Here is a 15,015-nt window from a genome sequence, read left to right on the forward strand (position 1 = left end):
AAAAATTCCGATGACATCTTTATGGTGAAAGGTTTGCGACCGGAAATGACGTGTGGCTGCCTGTTAGCGCTATTAGCCGGGACGCATGGTGACGTACACTATTTTGGGCGTTAGACGCTTTAAAAGCGTTATATTAATAGCTTTACGATTAACAGCTACGTTTATTTACTACCTCCAGCAGTTAAACAAACGCTTATCTATATCGAGACATAATCTAATTTGATCAAAAATCGTCTGTCGCTTTTTAACTACAACAGTGGCACCTGTGGACAGGAAGAGGAGGGGCTTAGTTCCTAAGTTTAGGCGGGAGAATCAGGTGGCGACAATGCCGTAGCAGCTCGGGATGTCTAAGACAGAAACGGAAAAGAAGCGACCGCCGCCCGTCAAAGTCTTGTCCAGTCAGCTGAGGACGGCGGAAAACTGCGGGGACTCGTATTGTGTGAGGCCGGGCAAGGGTCGCTCTCTGCTGGTGTCCCTGGTGTGGATGCAGGGGACCGTCATGGAGGTCCAGCTGGACAGAGACTCCGTGCTGCTGATGGATGAGACGGGGACGTTCACTGTTCAGGGCGTGAAAGGCATCCCCAAAGGGAAACCGTGTCTATCTCCAGGTACAGACCCGTGAGATGAGTCTGCAAAAATGTCGCCCCGATTGCAAATTCATGTCGTTTGTCGTATCACTGTGGCAGGGGGACATTATCAGGACAAAACTAACCCACAACGAGCCGTTATTGGCAGCTGTTGCGGGACATGTCCTCTCAAAGGGGAGAAAATGCACATTCATGAGCAGCAGGATAACAACCAGCATTTGTTTAAAGACACAAAAGTTTGATTTCTCAGAGGACATTTCTGTTGTCTCATAATTTACATCGTTCATTGTGTTTGGAAGCAGATTTGGGAAAAAAAAAGACAGCCCAAAGGGAGACAGACTTTCCGGTCACGCGAAAATCTGACAGCAGCCTCGTCTCCGCTGTCCCCGTCTTCCTTGTCTTGAATCGGTCGTCGAACAATCGACCATCTGCTGCTGTTTTCGCAGGCAAGTATGTCATGGTGATGGGCGTGATCCAGGCCGCCTCCCCGGAGCCACGCATCCGCGCCGTGAAGATGGCGGACCTCTCCGAGCTCGCCGCGCTCCACAGGCGGACGTGGAAGCTGGAGGTAGAGGAGCTGCAGCAGGTGTTGGCCTGAGCGCAGGTTCCATCCCCGCCTGTCATGCACGACCCGCTGGCGGGTCTCCACAAATGGAGGAAGGCGGGAATGACGCCTTTCTCCAGGACAGGAGAGAGCCTAAAGATGAACGATTTGCTCGTCTACCGGATTTATTTCTCTTTAGGGACAAAGTTGGACCTCCTATAGTGAGATTTAAAACCAGGCAAATGCTGTTAATTTATCCACATGTAATAAAACGGGTCAAACACATTTAAAATAAAAAAAAAAAGGAGGATTTATTTCTGTGGCGGCTGTTACATTGGTAACACTATTGAGGAAAAAGTGAGTGCAAACTTTGAAAGACTTCCATGCTTTCACTGTACTGAAGGGTAAAATGTTAATGTACACAAACTAAAGGAGGATAATGAAGTCAACTCTCAGAACGCAGCCTCGGATCAAGGTTTAAACGTGCTAATCTCGCCGCGGTTGCCGAGCGACGCCCGCGCGAGCATGTTGCCCCCTCCTGCGGTTCAGACCAGAGCGGACCGCTCCAGAACTTTAACAACACGCCATGAACGGGCCGAATCCTGCGGGGAACCGCGGGGGCCTCGAACAGTCACCTGATTGAAGGTCTCTTAGAATACTGCATCAGCCTCCAGTGAAGGAGCACCGTCGGAACCTCATTATATAATGTCTTTAAGCAGAAAACTGTATTTTCCAAAGTCATTGTCATTCGGTGCTATAAGGTGATCTTTCCTAGCTTTTGCTAGTTTCATCAAAAGGAATTCCCGACGTTCCCTCCATTCTTTCAGCTCCTGCTCCCCGTGTGCCAGCTTACACGACTCGTCCTCCGTGCACGTGCCTGCGAGGAACCTGTGGCGACAAAGCAGACGGACCCGGGGGGGGTCAGCGCGCGGCTTCAGCGGCGCTCCGCGCTCCAACGTCCCCGACTCACCTCTCGCACACTCGGAAGGCGCCCGTGGGGAATCGGTACTGCCAGCAGTTGTGGTCGTCCTCGGAGTTGAAGACGCGGTCCTTGTGTTTCTCCGAGGTGATGTGCTGCTGCCACTGTTTCTCGCTGTTGCAGTTTTTGCCGCACAGCCAGCAGTGATTTCCCGCCTGTGATCAAAAGCCAACGCCGGATCAGCCTTTTCCCCTCCCCCGACCCGGTTTGAAACGGCTCCGGTATCCGACTCACCACTTCCTCGGCGTAGTCTGTGGGCATGTGGATCTGCTTCCCGTTCTCCTGGACAGAGTTGCTGGAGCTCTCCTCCCCCCAGCCGGGCCTCTGGGACAGCAACCACTGTTCGTAGAGCTGATCCATATCTGCGACTGAAGGGGGAGACGGATCAGCCGGGTGGCTAAAGGAAGAGCGGCTGCTCCCGGGAAAACTCACTGTTGTTTTCTTTCATGTAGGTCCAGAGGTCTCGCTCTTCTACGCCGTGTGCAAAGGTGCAGTTTCCGACATACTGGCACTTCTTCCGAGCTATTACGTGCATGCATATCTGGGGGGAGACAACTGGGTCAACAGCTGCAGGGCGGTCGCTTCAGCCTCATCGATCTGGGGGGGTGGAAATACCTCAAACTGAGACGGAATGGGTTTTTTGGTCGGGAGCGGTCTGACTGTTGTCCACTTTCGCCACTTTCCTTCTCCAAGGGAACTTACGAGCACCACCCTGGTGTCTTTGGCCCACCTGAGACAAAGAGAGAGTCCCATTTCTCGTCCATGACATAAACCCCGCCCCCGTCCGAACCACCCAGACCCCCTCGTACGTGTGTCTGGCTTTGGCTGAGCAGTACTTCCTGTTCTTGTCGGCTTCGCTGTGTTGACCGTTCCGCCAACACTGGCCGCAGACAAACATCATCTTCAGGTTTGGAGGCCCGAATCTTCTTTGTGAACCCGAAATCTGTTGGGGAAATGGAAATGTGATCAGTCGCAGAGGTCTACGAGCTGTTAGACATCAGCCATCTCACCTGGTTTCCCTGCATCGCCATGGTTGTGCTCCAGAACTTCTTTGCTTCCTGAACAATGCTTTCATGCGTGGTGCCTGATGGGATGCAGAAGACCCTTTGTTTTATGAACATTTGCTCTCCGGCCTGCTGAGAGTCCGTCTGATATTTCAGGTCGGCCGTCTCACCCTGCTGGTGCTGCAGCAGCCAGACCTTCAGCTCGATGAGGCTGTGAGCGTAGAAGCACTCGTCTTCCCGCCCACAGCCGTAGCGCACCTCGTGGCGACAAACGTCCAGCTGGCACTGAGGATTCAGGGGTCTGATTTTGGAGTAGCGAACCGTGTTCTCCTTAAAAATGTGAACCAGACACCTACAAAAGGGGAACGCGGTCAAACCTCTCGGAATCGCCGGAATCATTAAAGCTGGAGATAAAGGACTCACTTGTGGAGCTCAAAGTTGTGTTTTGTGACTGGATGGGAGCAGAGTGAGGGGTCGTCTTTGTTGGTTTTACTGATGATTCTGGGTTTGTGGTCGAAACAGACCTGAAAGATAAAGCGACATGAACGAGGAGCTGCTTTTCCTCGTGTGCCCATCATCATCACCATCACTCTCCGGCACTAAACCCCTTCCTCAATCCCAAAAGCTCCGACGCCTCTACGCGCATCCTCCTGCAGCTCCAGACAACATCTGGACCCGATTCCCCCGTCTCAATTCTTTTGAAAAACAGCTTAAAATCCCCCCACGCCACCCAAAAAAAGCGCAGAGGATGAAGCCCCAATAATGAAACACACCATTACGTCCACAAGCCACCAACATTTTTGCATCTAATGGCCTCATTTTTCAAAAAGCAACAACAGCCCTGAGAAAGAGCAGCCATCTGTTGTCTTGACAGCAGAAAAATGGGTTTTGTTAGAAGCATCTTTGAGCTAAACATCAATTTGCAACGAGACGACCGGGATCACCCCCCCCACGATGGAATAAAAGACGACGCTGCCACCAGGAGCCGGCGGCTGCAAAGGTCACGCGCGTCCTGACGGGAGTGTTTCAGGAGATACTCACTTCACACAGGAACATAAATATCCCGTGATGCTCCTGTAAGATCTTGGGGACCGTCAACCTGGCGTTGGAGTGATGCCCGTAGGGATCGAAGAGGAGCTCCCTGGAGATGAATCCCTTTCGCTCCAGAGTCCAAACGTCGATCTCCTCCTGGCAGTACGCAAACGTGCAGTGGCCGGGATACAAACACTCTTTTCCCACAGCCACCTCTGAAACAACAGCGTCCGTTATGGCACCGGCAGAAACCAGCGTGATGGCGGCAGAGGAGCCGTGGTACCTTTGCAGATGTAGTACGGCCCAACATACTGGGTCTTTGTTGGTCTGGGCCGGATCAGCTTCCATGATTTATCTGGTGAAACCTTGATTCTGCCCAGCAAAGCGTCCTTTTTGCATTTATGCTCCTCTGTGTGAAGGACGTACTCCAGCACGCCAGGGCCTGTGAACACAGAGCCGTCACCTTTGACCTCTAACCGTCCAATGAACCGAACCAGAACCGGACGAGAGTGAAACACCAGTGCTCACCAGTTTTGACGAAGCACAACGAGCACGCTTGTCTGAATTCGTGCGTTTCACTTAAAGGATTCTTTGCCAAGTCGGCGGCTGCGGGAAGCCCCTTGACCTCCGGCATCCCCACGGCCATCCCCGTGGGGATATCACTGTTAAACTGCACAGCAGCGGAAAAGGAATTCAACCACAACACAAACCCGCAACGCAGTCAGAAAGTGGTAGGGGAAACCCAACGTTACCTGCAGAGCAAACGGACCTGCAGCATAATCTGAAATGAGGGCAGAGGAGGGATTAAGACAGATCAACCCTGTTGGGGTGAAGCCTACAGCGGTTTTAAGGCGAACCTCTTTTAAAGTTGGTAATGGAGAGAGAATCCAGAGAGTCCAGCGGCTGGGGGACGGTAACAAATTTGTCCATCCCAAAGTAGCCAATGGAGCCTGATTTGTGGTAGGGTGGGGGCAGAGTGACGCAGGGCTGAGCGCTACCGCTGTAAGAGAACGAGCTGTGGGAGGGCATCAGGAAGGAACTGGGCATGGAACCGCCTGTGGTGATGCTGGTGGGCAGGGGGAGGGGCCCCTTCATCGTGGGTATACCCTGAAACAAAGGCCACACCCCCGATCACACGTGCACAGTCTCTTCTTTGAATTACAGGAGACGAAAACACCCTGGGTGCTCACCACGGCGACCTCGGGCTCCGCCTGGTCCAGCAGTTTATCCAGGTCGTCTCCGATGATGTCACCGTCAAAGTCCTGGCTGGGCTGAGGCACGGAGCGCGGCTGGCTGTGTCTGCAGCCGTTCACGAACGGGGGGAGGGAGACCGGGGAGGGCACCGACACGGGCCGCGAGACCGACTCGAAACCCGGCGGCTCGGACGATATACTGTTGCTGGCGGGGAGGGGAGGAGGAAGTTCCTCTACGCCGGCTTCGGCCAGAGGAGGCTGGACCGAGGCCGGGCCCGGGGCCTTGGTCCCGTCCTGGCCCTGCCGAGGAACATCTGAAACAGACGAGGACACCCAGATCAGCGTCTCCTGTCCACATTCTCTCCATCATCAACGGGGGGGACGGTTCAACTTGCCAATTTCTATTTCTTCAACCGAAGCCGAACCGTGCGAAGCCTGAGGAAATAGAGGAGAGGTTAGAGGGGATCTGGGGAGGCCGGTGCATGGCCACGATGCAACACAACAACGGCCGCTTGCCTTCTCGCACGCTGCATCTTGATAACTCGAGCTTTGCAAAACATTCAGGGCAGGCTGAGGGAGAGAAGTTACAACTTTTCATTTGAGACCCAGGCAGAGTGAAACTAGTTGCTGAGACTGCTGGAGGTGTGTGTACCTTAGTCCTCACGTAGGCTTTACGGATTTTCAATCCCAAAATTTTAGCAAGGTCCTGAGTCAGCTGTATGACGCTGGAGTCCTGGACACACAACAAACTCACACTCAACACCTCCGACACTGTTCAGAGAGCAACTGAACCGATGAAACTTCAGTCATTTTGATCTAAATCTCTCCCAGGGTTGTTTTTATGAACCCCGGCGCGACGCTGGGGGAGCCGAGGCCTTGCGGAAATCGCAGCTCTCCCGCCTGACGTGCACTCGTGCAACAGCACAATCTTTTAATCTACAATTGAGCTCAAACCTGCTCTTCAAGGCACCAGGCAACAATCCAAAACCATGACTCCACTGGGTGTGTTGTCTGCCACCTGGGAGGCATCTGACCTCTTTCTTTTAATTGACGTTTGTTTTTTAAACTATTGTAAGGAATTGCGCAACCAACCTGTGGCACTGCTAGTGAGCATTTGGCAACGGCCTCGTAGGCCTCCTGATGCCTTCCCATTTCCTTCAAGGATTTGGCTTTTCTGTAAAGCGCCTTGTAGTTGCCCTCGTTAAACTGGAGAGCTTTTTCACAGTCTTCTAAGGCCTGGTCGTGCAGTCCCTATGAAACGGGCAAAAGACAAAAAGATGTCAGCGTTGCAGAGACGGAGCGGTACGCACGCACACGCGAGCACAAACACACACTGATCTGACGTGTTCAGTGGGCCCTCGCAGTGATTTCCCTGAAGGAGACAGCAGAGTGGGTTTGGCTGCAAACCCACTCAAGTCCCAGCGATGGTGAAAAGACTGAATGTTTTCCCCACAGCATCATCTCACCAAACGGTCCTGGCGTGTGAAATGTGTCGAGGCGGGAGCGTCACGTGATGCAGAATAGGCGATCACCAAAATACACACGCAGTTAAACACACAAAACTATTGACTTTGTTTTCTCTCATGGCCCCTGACGGACGGACACACGCCCCCTCTTTTCTGGTAGATCCTACAGAGGCACGATAGGAGATCTGAGGACTGGCTGTTCAATCCAGGCCCGGGAATCTATTTTACCTGCTGCACACTTGGCACAACACGACAGCAAACGTGACCACTCCCTCCTACTTACCGGAACAATATTAAGGTACGCAGCAGCTCGATTTGCATACAGCTTTTCCAGTAAATTTGCTGGAACATAGATTTCCTCAGAGTCAGCGTACTCCGCTACACTCAAGGCTTCTGTGTACATCTCAATAGATTTAGTCCAGTCGCCTTCTCTGAAAACATCGTTTCCTTCTCCGAAAAGATTCCAAACGAGATCCCCAATGTACACCTGAGGGTTTTAAAGATCCAACATAGAAGGAAAGTTAGACGCTAATAGGAGGGAGGATCTGATCATCTTTTATTTCTTACCTCGTACAGCTCCTGGCTTCCAGGGAAAGGAAGTGTTGACCTGAAGCAAATATAAACACAAGCTATGTCATTCAGTTTCAATTCCCAAAAGTAGCACCGCACCCACACACAAGTGTTTCACTTCTATGAAATGCCACATAGCGGGTGTATTAAGATAGAAATCTCCAGCTGTACAAAAGAGTAACTCAAACAGACTCAAATTATTTGTTTTGTAAATCACTGAAGGACACATGTTCCTGATTTTCCCCTCAACAATATAAAATTGCACAATTAAACACACAATGAAAGGATTTGTGACAATCTGCTGATTCAACTTCTGCTCCTCTTTGAGCCTGAAATTCATTTTCCCTCCTTAGCACTTAATCATGAAGGCAGCGCCCAGCTCCACCTGAATGATGTAAATAAATGAATAATTCCATTCAGCTTTTTAACCATCTTTTGTGTCCAGGATCATATAAATAAACTAGAATAAATAAACCCAGTGGTCTACCAACTTTAACACCCATGATTTTGGGCAAATTTTCATCTTTTGGAGCCTCCCTTTGATTTCAAAACCTAAAGATGCTGTTACAGATGCTCGACACTCATGGAAGCGCTGCAGGGTCCAGTATAAAACACCTGGGCACCACACAGGAGCGCAGATTCACACCAACACATTCCACCTACTGGATGAACTGAAGCCCCTTCTGGATCTCCTGCCAGCGACCCTTCCTGTCCTGACACGCTCCAGACATCTTGGCTCTTTCAGTACCCACTTGTTTGCCACCTGCAAAGGTACAAGAACGAGTTCACCACAGCAAAAAGCATCATGAACACCTGAAATCCAAACCCAGCCCTCAAAAACCACCAAGCCCATGGCAACATTTCTGTCTCACCATGGGCATTTGGACCATTATTAGACTCTTTGGTATTGTTGTCTGCGGTGCTGTGGTTGTGCAGTGTCATCGTCTGAACCTTCCTGGTGATTTGCCCTCCTGTTTTCCTCCCTTGCTACTTTTCTTAGCTCCAGAATAGAAAGCATGAGTCATAAATATTGTGATGCGCTGGAAAATACTCATTTCGCCCTACTTTTTTAGTGAGGGATGACAGCACCCTTTACTCTGGCCACAATGATTCGTAGGGGGGGATTTCGTTGCTGTAAAGACAACACCAAAACGAGAAACGCAACGTTTGTGGTATATTTGCGATTGTCCGACAATGGATGCATAGAATCTAGCACACGTGTGTTTCGCGCGATTGGGGACCACTGAGTCAGGACACCTCGGTATCAATCTAGTGTATAATCCGTGCGAGTTTGTATCGCGCCCTGTTCATCCGAGGCTCTAAAATTTAAGTGTTCCGCCTCGCTAGAGACACTCTGTCCTTCCGAGCGACATTACTTAACTAAGTTTGTAGGAAGTAGATGGAGCTAACAAAGCACAGGCATCTACAAGTTAGTTCCCAAAGCGAACCGAGCTGAACGAGTGTGGGAAATGTCGCACAAATCATTTAACATGGCTGCTCTACGTACTTACATGAATTTGTCTGTTTTCAAAACCGGCCTCGCAGCGGTCATTTGAAAGAAACGAAAGTAACTCTGCGTTTTTGGCTATAATCATCTAGCTTGGTGCCGTACCGCCGAAGGCCGCTCTTTCCTTCGTCTTCTTCGGTGTCCTGAATGCGCGCAACCAAACAAGGACACGCTGCACTTCTGCCCCCGTGTGTCCAAAGTGAGAATTGCAGGTAGTTAATTGACATCCGCCGTTATGAATCAATTATAAGGCATCTGACCCCCCGCAAAAAAAAACAAAAAACGTAGATACTTTTGCATTAGCTCTTGAGACAATTGTGCATTATTCTGTATTTCGTTTCCCTTTGTAGCTCTCTGGCCACCAAACCCCTATGATAGAGTTCATTACACTTGTAGTAGCTTATTTACACTTCACATCGTGACATTATTTTCAGTCGGGCGTGCTCGACTTGATATTGAATATCTAAATGTTGACTGGATGATTTATGACAACGACAATGGAGCCACTGAGCAAAAGTAATCTGATAGTCAGGGTTAGAAGAATCTGTCTCCTCTCATCTCGCCAGCTAAAATAACTGCCAGGAGGAGGTGCTTATCGCACACTGTGCAGAAGCCACAGCGCCGAATCGCACAAAAACACCGTGAATATGTTTCCCGTTATCAGCCAAAGCATGCCTTTTATGATTTAGCCGCCTGACTTCACCACATTATAAATGACAAAAGAGAGCGGCGTGTCAGAGCTGAAAAAGGCCCCATCTGGAAATGCAAGAAAGGAGATGGAAATGCAGCGATACAACACAACCCGTGCCAGGTCTGCAATTTGTCAAATAAGTATTTGTTGTTGAACTTAGACGAGTGTTTCTTTAGAGAGAAAAAAGAATAAAGCATGCTGACAGTAATAACAGCTGCAGCGTCAATGTTTGTTTTATAGTCTGTGCTGCTCGCTGACGTGCTTATTTACAACCAGAGGAAAATTGGACGGATGAAACTTTAAAAACACCACAGCTGCTGCAAAGATGTAGAATTTAGCTCCCGAAGCCTGTTGGCCATAATATTTAAATTAGTTTGGTTTCATTTTTGACTTCAGAAATGAGAAATAAAAGCATAAATAGTCCATCCATATTTCAGATCACTTTACAACAGTGATCTAAAACCAGGCATTAAAGTGAAGACATTGTTGAGTTCAGTTGTTTACTTATTGACTTGTTTATAAGAACCCACGTAAGTGGTCCAAAGTTACAGGCTGGTTCCGCTAGGGGGCGCGCTGAGCGGGCCGCTGGTGACAGTACTCAGGAGATTATTCAAACAGTATCTAAAAAAAGCTCTCCTCGCAAACACTTCACCCTCACTGCGCGTTGGGACTCGTGTGCGAGGAGTTCGGCAGCCTGTCGCACCATGACTGCTCTTCATCGGATTCTTCTCCTGTTATCAGGTAAGAAGATTATTGTCTTGGCGAGGAGCTCCTGGACGCTCAGGACTCCCGACAGGTTATTTTAAAGGTGAGAGAGGGAACCCACTCGTGTTTATGTATGCAGATGGATGGGGATGAGGGGAAATGAATGAGGGAAGATCTTTAGGCAGTTTTGAGCTTATTCTGACGCTTAATTGCCGTTAAATCACAAGAAAGCGAAAGGAAAACAAGCCGACTTTTGGTTAACTCTCTCACTGGTTCTGCAGTTAATCCACCCGCCTTGTGTTTTTATTGAGCCGGACACGGCGGTTCAACTTTATGGATTTTTATGAAATAAATTATTCGCTCGGTTGTCCATTCCCAGTGAAATAGATGTCAGCCGCTGCAGAGGCGCATGTTAATCTTCCTTTGTGTTGCAGTGACCGCGGCCTCCACGGGCCAGCGGCGGGCCGCTCGGTCAAAGCGGGGGTTGCTGGAGCTGGCGGGAGCCATCAAATGCAGCACGGGGAGATCCGCCTTGGCCTACATGATGTATGGATGCTACTGCGGCCTGGGTGGCCAGGGCTGGCCCAGAGACAGGACGGACTGGTGAGCGAGGCTCCACGCAGCTTCTCCCCATGACTTCCTCTTCCCGCCTCTTACCCCAATGCCCACAGTTGCTGTCTATAAACGCACCCCACGTGTTGGGCGGTGGGCAGGAAGGAGGTGGCGCTGACCAAATGAAGGGCACTCTGGTTCAAAATAGGAAGGAAATTCCTTCCTCGGCCCCGCCGAGCGCTAACGATCCGTTCTGAAGGACCCGGCCCTGGCGTTAAAATAGCTGCGGCGTGCTTTCAACCACAGGGCTGCAACCATCCACCTCCAGACCTCAGCCGGTCTGGAGTCCAAACACTGACCGCCGTGTCCGTCCGCAGGTGCTGCCACAGACACGACTGCTGCTATGGCGACGCGGAGCGCTTCGGCTGCCACACAAAAACAGACCAGTACCGGTGGAAGTGCGAGGAGAAGACGGTGGCGTGCGGTAAGGCCTCCTTTTTTAATAACCTCTTTGCGTCTCTGCGCTCCCTCTCCTGATTTCTCTTGGGCCCACGGGTGAACCCGACCGGTGAGCCTCCCTCTCTCCGGGCCCCGGCTCGTTAGCATCCCATCATTTCCACCCTCCCGTCGCATCCAAACATCTGCTCCAAGCTCCCTCCGTTGGTACGGAGGCCTCATTCATTTTGGCGGCAGACTTTCCAACTTGTTCTCGGAACATTATCGCTGGCAAACGTCAGACGGATGAACGCAGGAGTGTAACAGCCGGGGGGGGAGCTCACATCCCTCTTGTTTGGGAACTCATCATGTTCTGTCTGGGGCCTCTCTGCACCAAAAGAGACTTAATCTGCCAGGTTGGACCCTACAGGGACCTTTCAGCTAAACTTAAAACTGGATTTTTATTCGTCTTTATCTGCCGATCCCTCCTGTATTTAACTAGCAGCAGCCTAAAGCGTTTATAATGCTGCTTGTTTGCCATTCTTAAATATGCACTAAATGTTTCAGCCCTTACTAGATGCATTCTTTAAAGGGAATAAGCAGCAAAAGAACCATTTAGGGCAAAAAGAATTCATTAAAAATGTCCCGGCTGATGAGGAAACCTGGGCTGAGCTGTAACGCCAAAGCGTCACAAGTGTGTGTTGAAGGGACATTTCCATGTCCACTATCTCCTTGTGTTTGCAGATGATTTGAAAGACAAATGTGAAAAGCTGCTGTGCAAGTGCGACATGGAAGTGGCGCGGTGTTTGAGGAGGGCGCCGTTCTCCCAGAAATACGCCATGTGGCCAGATTTCCTCTGCGGCTACAAACAGCCCACATGTAATATTTACTCACTAAATGTGCCTTTGTGTAAATAAAAACATGTCTCCGTGGCAATCGCCACCCTAGCTTTTCTTTCTAGACGGTCTGGAACATCTGGGAACTGGAACCGAGGACCTGTCGCACACGTTGGTGCCTGATCAAGTTTGCCTGCAGTTCCACTGTTCGCCGATGGGCGGTGCTAAAACGCGTTTAGACACTTTTCAAAGGTCCAACTTTCTTCCAACTGGGTGCTTGTTTTTGTATGTGGGCCGTGACTCATTCGGGGTCAGCTGATGTTGGGTTTGGCTCCTTCACGAGACGCTGGTAAAAGTCTCACATTCAAGCCAAAAGCCTTCATTTCCGCCCCGACACCCATTAAATCCACCGCAACCATGGCTGCAATCACAGTAAACAAACCCCGCCCAAACGTCCCAGCTCAGGCCGGCGTCGACCCTCAGACAAGAGCCGGAGCCAAATGAAACGATGCTGGTCGACCTTCAACAGGAAAGAGTTCCAAAGTCATATCCTGAAGAGGGAAAGTCTGGTTTTCCTGTTTGCATTAAGAGCAAATAACAACTCCAAATGTTTGCTTTTGTAACATTTCTGAAATTCCGGCAGGAGAAAAAGAAGGAAAACCGACGTCTGATTCCGCCCGAACATCTGTGATGGATTTCACCCTTTTGCTGGGTTCTTTAGGCAACATTCTGGTTGGATTCTGGTCCGTGTCTCTGCCCTCACCCGTCTGAGCCGGAGCGACGGCCCGGACTCAGACGGGTGAAACGTGTCACCCCTCATCCGACACGACCTCACGCCACGAGACGGCCCTCACTAACGGGCACCGACGCAACCTTCCCTGCACCGCACGTTCGGAGGAGAACGTTCTGCGCCGCCGGCTGGCAGAACCGGTTTCATGCTAATCGTGTTCTTTAATCAAGGGTTTGCCTTCGTTACCATCATTATAATAAAGTTATCTCCTCTTTGCTTTTACCTTGTTATGTTCTGTATTCTTGTTATATTGTTTCTCGTTACTTAATGTTTCTTATTATTTGTTAATGCCTGATGTTCATGATGCTTGATGTGTGAACTCATACCCCTATTCAAGGACGAGGTGTTCTTTTATCTGTCTGATATGATGCTGTGCGCGAGCCAAACTAATCGAATCAGTGAAGACCTACGCATATTTTCACCATTGTGGCTACATTTTTTGCTTTGTATGGGACCTGCTATCTTGTGTTTCCCCCTCCCTTTAGGCACATTTGATTTCTGTGTAACTGGGGACCTCCTAATCTCAATAAAGGAAGGATGGCGGAGGAGGTGCCTCAGGACGTGCTGGAGATCTGTAACTGAGCACAGCTCTCCGGCCTCCTTGCTGCAAGTCAAACTTAGAGCTGTTGTCTTTGCCTCAGTTGTTTCTCTCACGTTTTAGGTCGTTCGGACCTAACAGAGCAGATGGAGCTTGATAAAGGTTTTGGCCCAAACAGCGAGAAAAATCTGACATCTTGGTTTTGTTGTGTTCTATTCAGGTGTGTGTGTGTGTGTGTGTGTGTGTGTGTGTGTGTGTGTGTGTGTGTGTGTGTGTCAGAATGAGATCATTTCTTCGTTCCTACTGACCCCATCTGGTCAATAAACAGTATTTTTCGAGCTTTCCTCACGTGTCCTTCCTCATCCAAACAAGTGTTTTGTTTTTCCATAGAGGAACAAAAAAAAAATGGAAAAAAACGAGTTGGATTTGATGTGTGTTTTTAACATGACGCTGCTGGTCTAGAGGTTACCATGGAAACAAGCTGCTGGCAGAAAAGATATTGTTGGTGGATGTCAGTCACAGTGTCTTTGACAGCACAATGAATTCAAGTCAGTGTCCAGTGTAAAAATGTTGGGAAAATAATGAACCAGAGACAGAAAAAAATAATATATGAGAGTAAATGGGCTGATGAAGGGCAGCATCCTAGTCATCGGTGTGAGCTTCCTTTTTGTGGGATTCGCTGTGGGATTCTACAGTATGAAAACGCAACACAGATGCATGAGGATGTAGCTGACTCCAAGTAGAGGTAAGATCGGGCCTAAAAAATCCAGCCCGACCCGACCCAGGCCGCGGGCATTAAAGCCCGACCCAGCCCAAGCCCGACCAATTTACTTGATTTGCAGGCCCGAGCCCGAAGCAAACCCGAAATTTAAATTTATCCCATAGTATTTTGGGCAGAAAAAACGCAAGATCTTTTAAGGTTAAAATAATCTACATATTTTTATGATCATGATAAATGAATGGAACACAGAATAAGAGGCCAGACAAAGAGAGTGAAAGAGAAATCTTGATGCGCACTCGCTTAATTACGCGGAGAAATACTGCAGCCCACTAGGCTTTAAATAGAATAACGCAAATCAAATAAATGGTAAAAGATATATGAAATTGTTATTTCTATAGTTTTTTTCTATAGTTTTTTAATAAGTATTCCTTAGTTTAGTATCCACACATCGTTTAGTGTATATTTTTATAAACAAATATTTATAAAAAAAAGTCAGCGAGAGAGAAGCCCGGCCCGACCCGACCGAACGTAATGATTGACATTTTACGCATTTTAAGCCCGACCCGAATTTCGGGTTGGGTCGGGCTCGGACTCGGGCTCGGACTCGGGCTCGGTCTTAAGATCTTACCTCTAACTCCAAGTGGGTCGGTCAGAGGACTTAGAGGACAAGTCTCCAAAAGGCACGGACGGGGTTCGAACCCGCGATCTTCGGTTTACGAGACCGACGCCTTACCACTTGGCCACCGCGCCTGCGCTGTTCGGACTCCCGGTATCCTTTAAATACTATAGCCAAATTACCCTGGAAAAGGTCATTTTTTATCTTTTGGTCAATATGTGAGTCACAGTCGAGAAATGACCGACTTTT

The 15,015-nt window shown here is 49.5% G+C and overlaps 3 protein-coding genes and 1 non-coding gene across 6 annotated transcripts; 2 read left to right on the forward strand and 2 right to left on the reverse strand.

The window, feature by feature from the left end:
* Window positions 1-90: 90 nt before the first annotated feature.
* On the forward strand, window positions 91-1,415 carry rmi2 (RecQ mediated genome instability 2). Its single transcript, XM_057014998.1, has 2 exons — window positions 91-608; window positions 1,034-1,415. Exons 1-2 carry the CDS (start codon window positions 344-346, stop codon window positions 1,183-1,185), a joined length of 417 nt encoding a protein of 138 aa, XP_056870978.1. The 5' UTR covers window positions 91-343; the 3' UTR covers window positions 1,186-1,415.
* Window position 1,416: 1 nt separating this feature from the next.
* Window positions 1,417-9,041, reverse strand: zc3h7a (zinc finger CCCH-type containing 7A). 3 transcript variants are annotated; one of them, XM_057014908.1, is made up of 25 exons: window positions 8,887-9,020; window positions 8,441-8,507; window positions 8,248-8,375; window positions 8,039-8,138; window positions 7,373-7,412; window positions 7,089-7,292; window positions 6,432-6,590; window positions 5,992-6,072; window positions 5,856-5,909; window positions 5,735-5,774; window positions 5,337-5,653; window positions 5,004-5,253; window positions 4,899-4,927; window positions 4,675-4,816; window positions 4,430-4,588; window positions 4,156-4,361; window positions 3,538-3,638; window positions 3,285-3,466; window positions 3,121-3,194; window positions 2,920-3,053; window positions 2,726-2,840; window positions 2,543-2,651; window positions 2,345-2,478; window positions 2,102-2,265; window positions 1,417-2,019 (listed from the first exon to the last, which is right to left on the reverse strand). In XM_057014908.1, the coding sequence occupies exons 3-25, from the start codon at window positions 8,315-8,317 to the stop codon at window positions 1,830-1,832; spliced, it is 3,054 nt and encodes a 1,017-aa protein (XP_056870888.1). In that variant the 5' UTR covers window positions 8,318-8,375; window positions 8,441-8,507; window positions 8,887-9,020; the 3' UTR covers window positions 1,417-1,829. The 3 variants fall into 3 exon arrangements, with proteins under 3 accessions (XP_056870888.1, XP_056870889.1, XP_056870890.1); XM_057014909.1 differs by lacking the exon at window positions 8,441-8,507 and having other exon boundaries at window positions 8,887-9,010; XM_057014910.1 differs by lacking the exons at window positions 8,248-8,375; window positions 8,441-8,507 and having other exon boundaries at window positions 8,887-9,041.
* A 549-nt stretch (window positions 9,042-9,590) lies between these two features.
* Window positions 9,591-13,511, forward strand: pla2g10 (phospholipase A2 group X). The gene is made up of 5 exons (XM_057014970.1): window positions 9,591-9,693; window positions 10,097-10,314; window positions 10,713-10,881; window positions 11,208-11,314; window positions 12,010-13,511. The coding sequence occupies exons 1-5, from the start codon at window positions 9,596-9,598 to the stop codon at window positions 12,180-12,182; spliced, it is 765 nt and encodes a 254-aa protein (XP_056870950.1). The 5' UTR covers window positions 9,591-9,595; the 3' UTR covers window positions 12,183-13,511.
* Window positions 13,512-14,828: 1,317 nt separating this feature from the next.
* Window positions 14,829-14,900, reverse strand: trnat-cgu (transfer RNA threonine (anticodon CGU)). The gene has a single exon. It is a non-coding gene; the product is annotated as a tRNA-Thr (tRNA).
* Between the last annotated feature and the right edge of the window lie 115 nt (window positions 14,901-15,015).

The sequence above is a fragment of the Takifugu flavidus genome, chromosome 18, assembly GCF_003711565.1.
Source record: "Takifugu flavidus isolate HTHZ2018 chromosome 18, ASM371156v2, whole genome shotgun sequence".
NCBI classification, from domain to species: Eukaryota; Metazoa; Chordata; class Actinopteri; order Tetraodontiformes; family Tetraodontidae; genus Takifugu; species Takifugu flavidus.

Coding starts and splice junctions, on each gene's coding strand:
- rmi2 (XM_057014998.1), top strand. CDS start 344: ATGTCTAAGACAGAAACGGAAAAGAAGCGACCGCCGCCCGTCAAAGTC. Junction 609..1,033: donor GAAACCGTGTCTATCTCCAG/GTACAGACCCGT, acceptor CTGTTTTCGCAG/GCAAGTATGTCATGGTGATG.
- zc3h7a (XM_057014908.1), bottom strand. CDS start 8,317: ATGACACTGCACAACCACAGCACCGCAGACAACAATACCAAAGAGTCT. Junction 6,591..7,088: donor CGTACCTTAATATTGTTCCG/GTAAGTAGGAGG, acceptor CCCGTTTCATAG/GGACTGCACGACCAGGCCTT. Junction 4,928..5,003: donor CATTACCAACTTTAAAAGAG/GTTCGCCTTAAA, acceptor CCCTCATTTCAG/ATTATGCTGCAGGTCCGTTT.
- pla2g10 (XM_057014970.1), top strand. CDS start 9,596: ATGACAAAAGAGAGCGGCGTGTCAGAGCTGAAAAAGGCCCCATCTGGA. Junction 9,694..10,096: donor TACAACACAACCCGTGCCAG/GTCTGCAATTTG, acceptor CTTGTTTATAAG/AACCCACGTAAGTGGTCCAA. Junction 10,882..11,207: donor CCCAGAGACAGGACGGACTG/GTGAGCGAGGCT, acceptor GTCCGTCCGCAG/GTGCTGCCACAGACACGACT.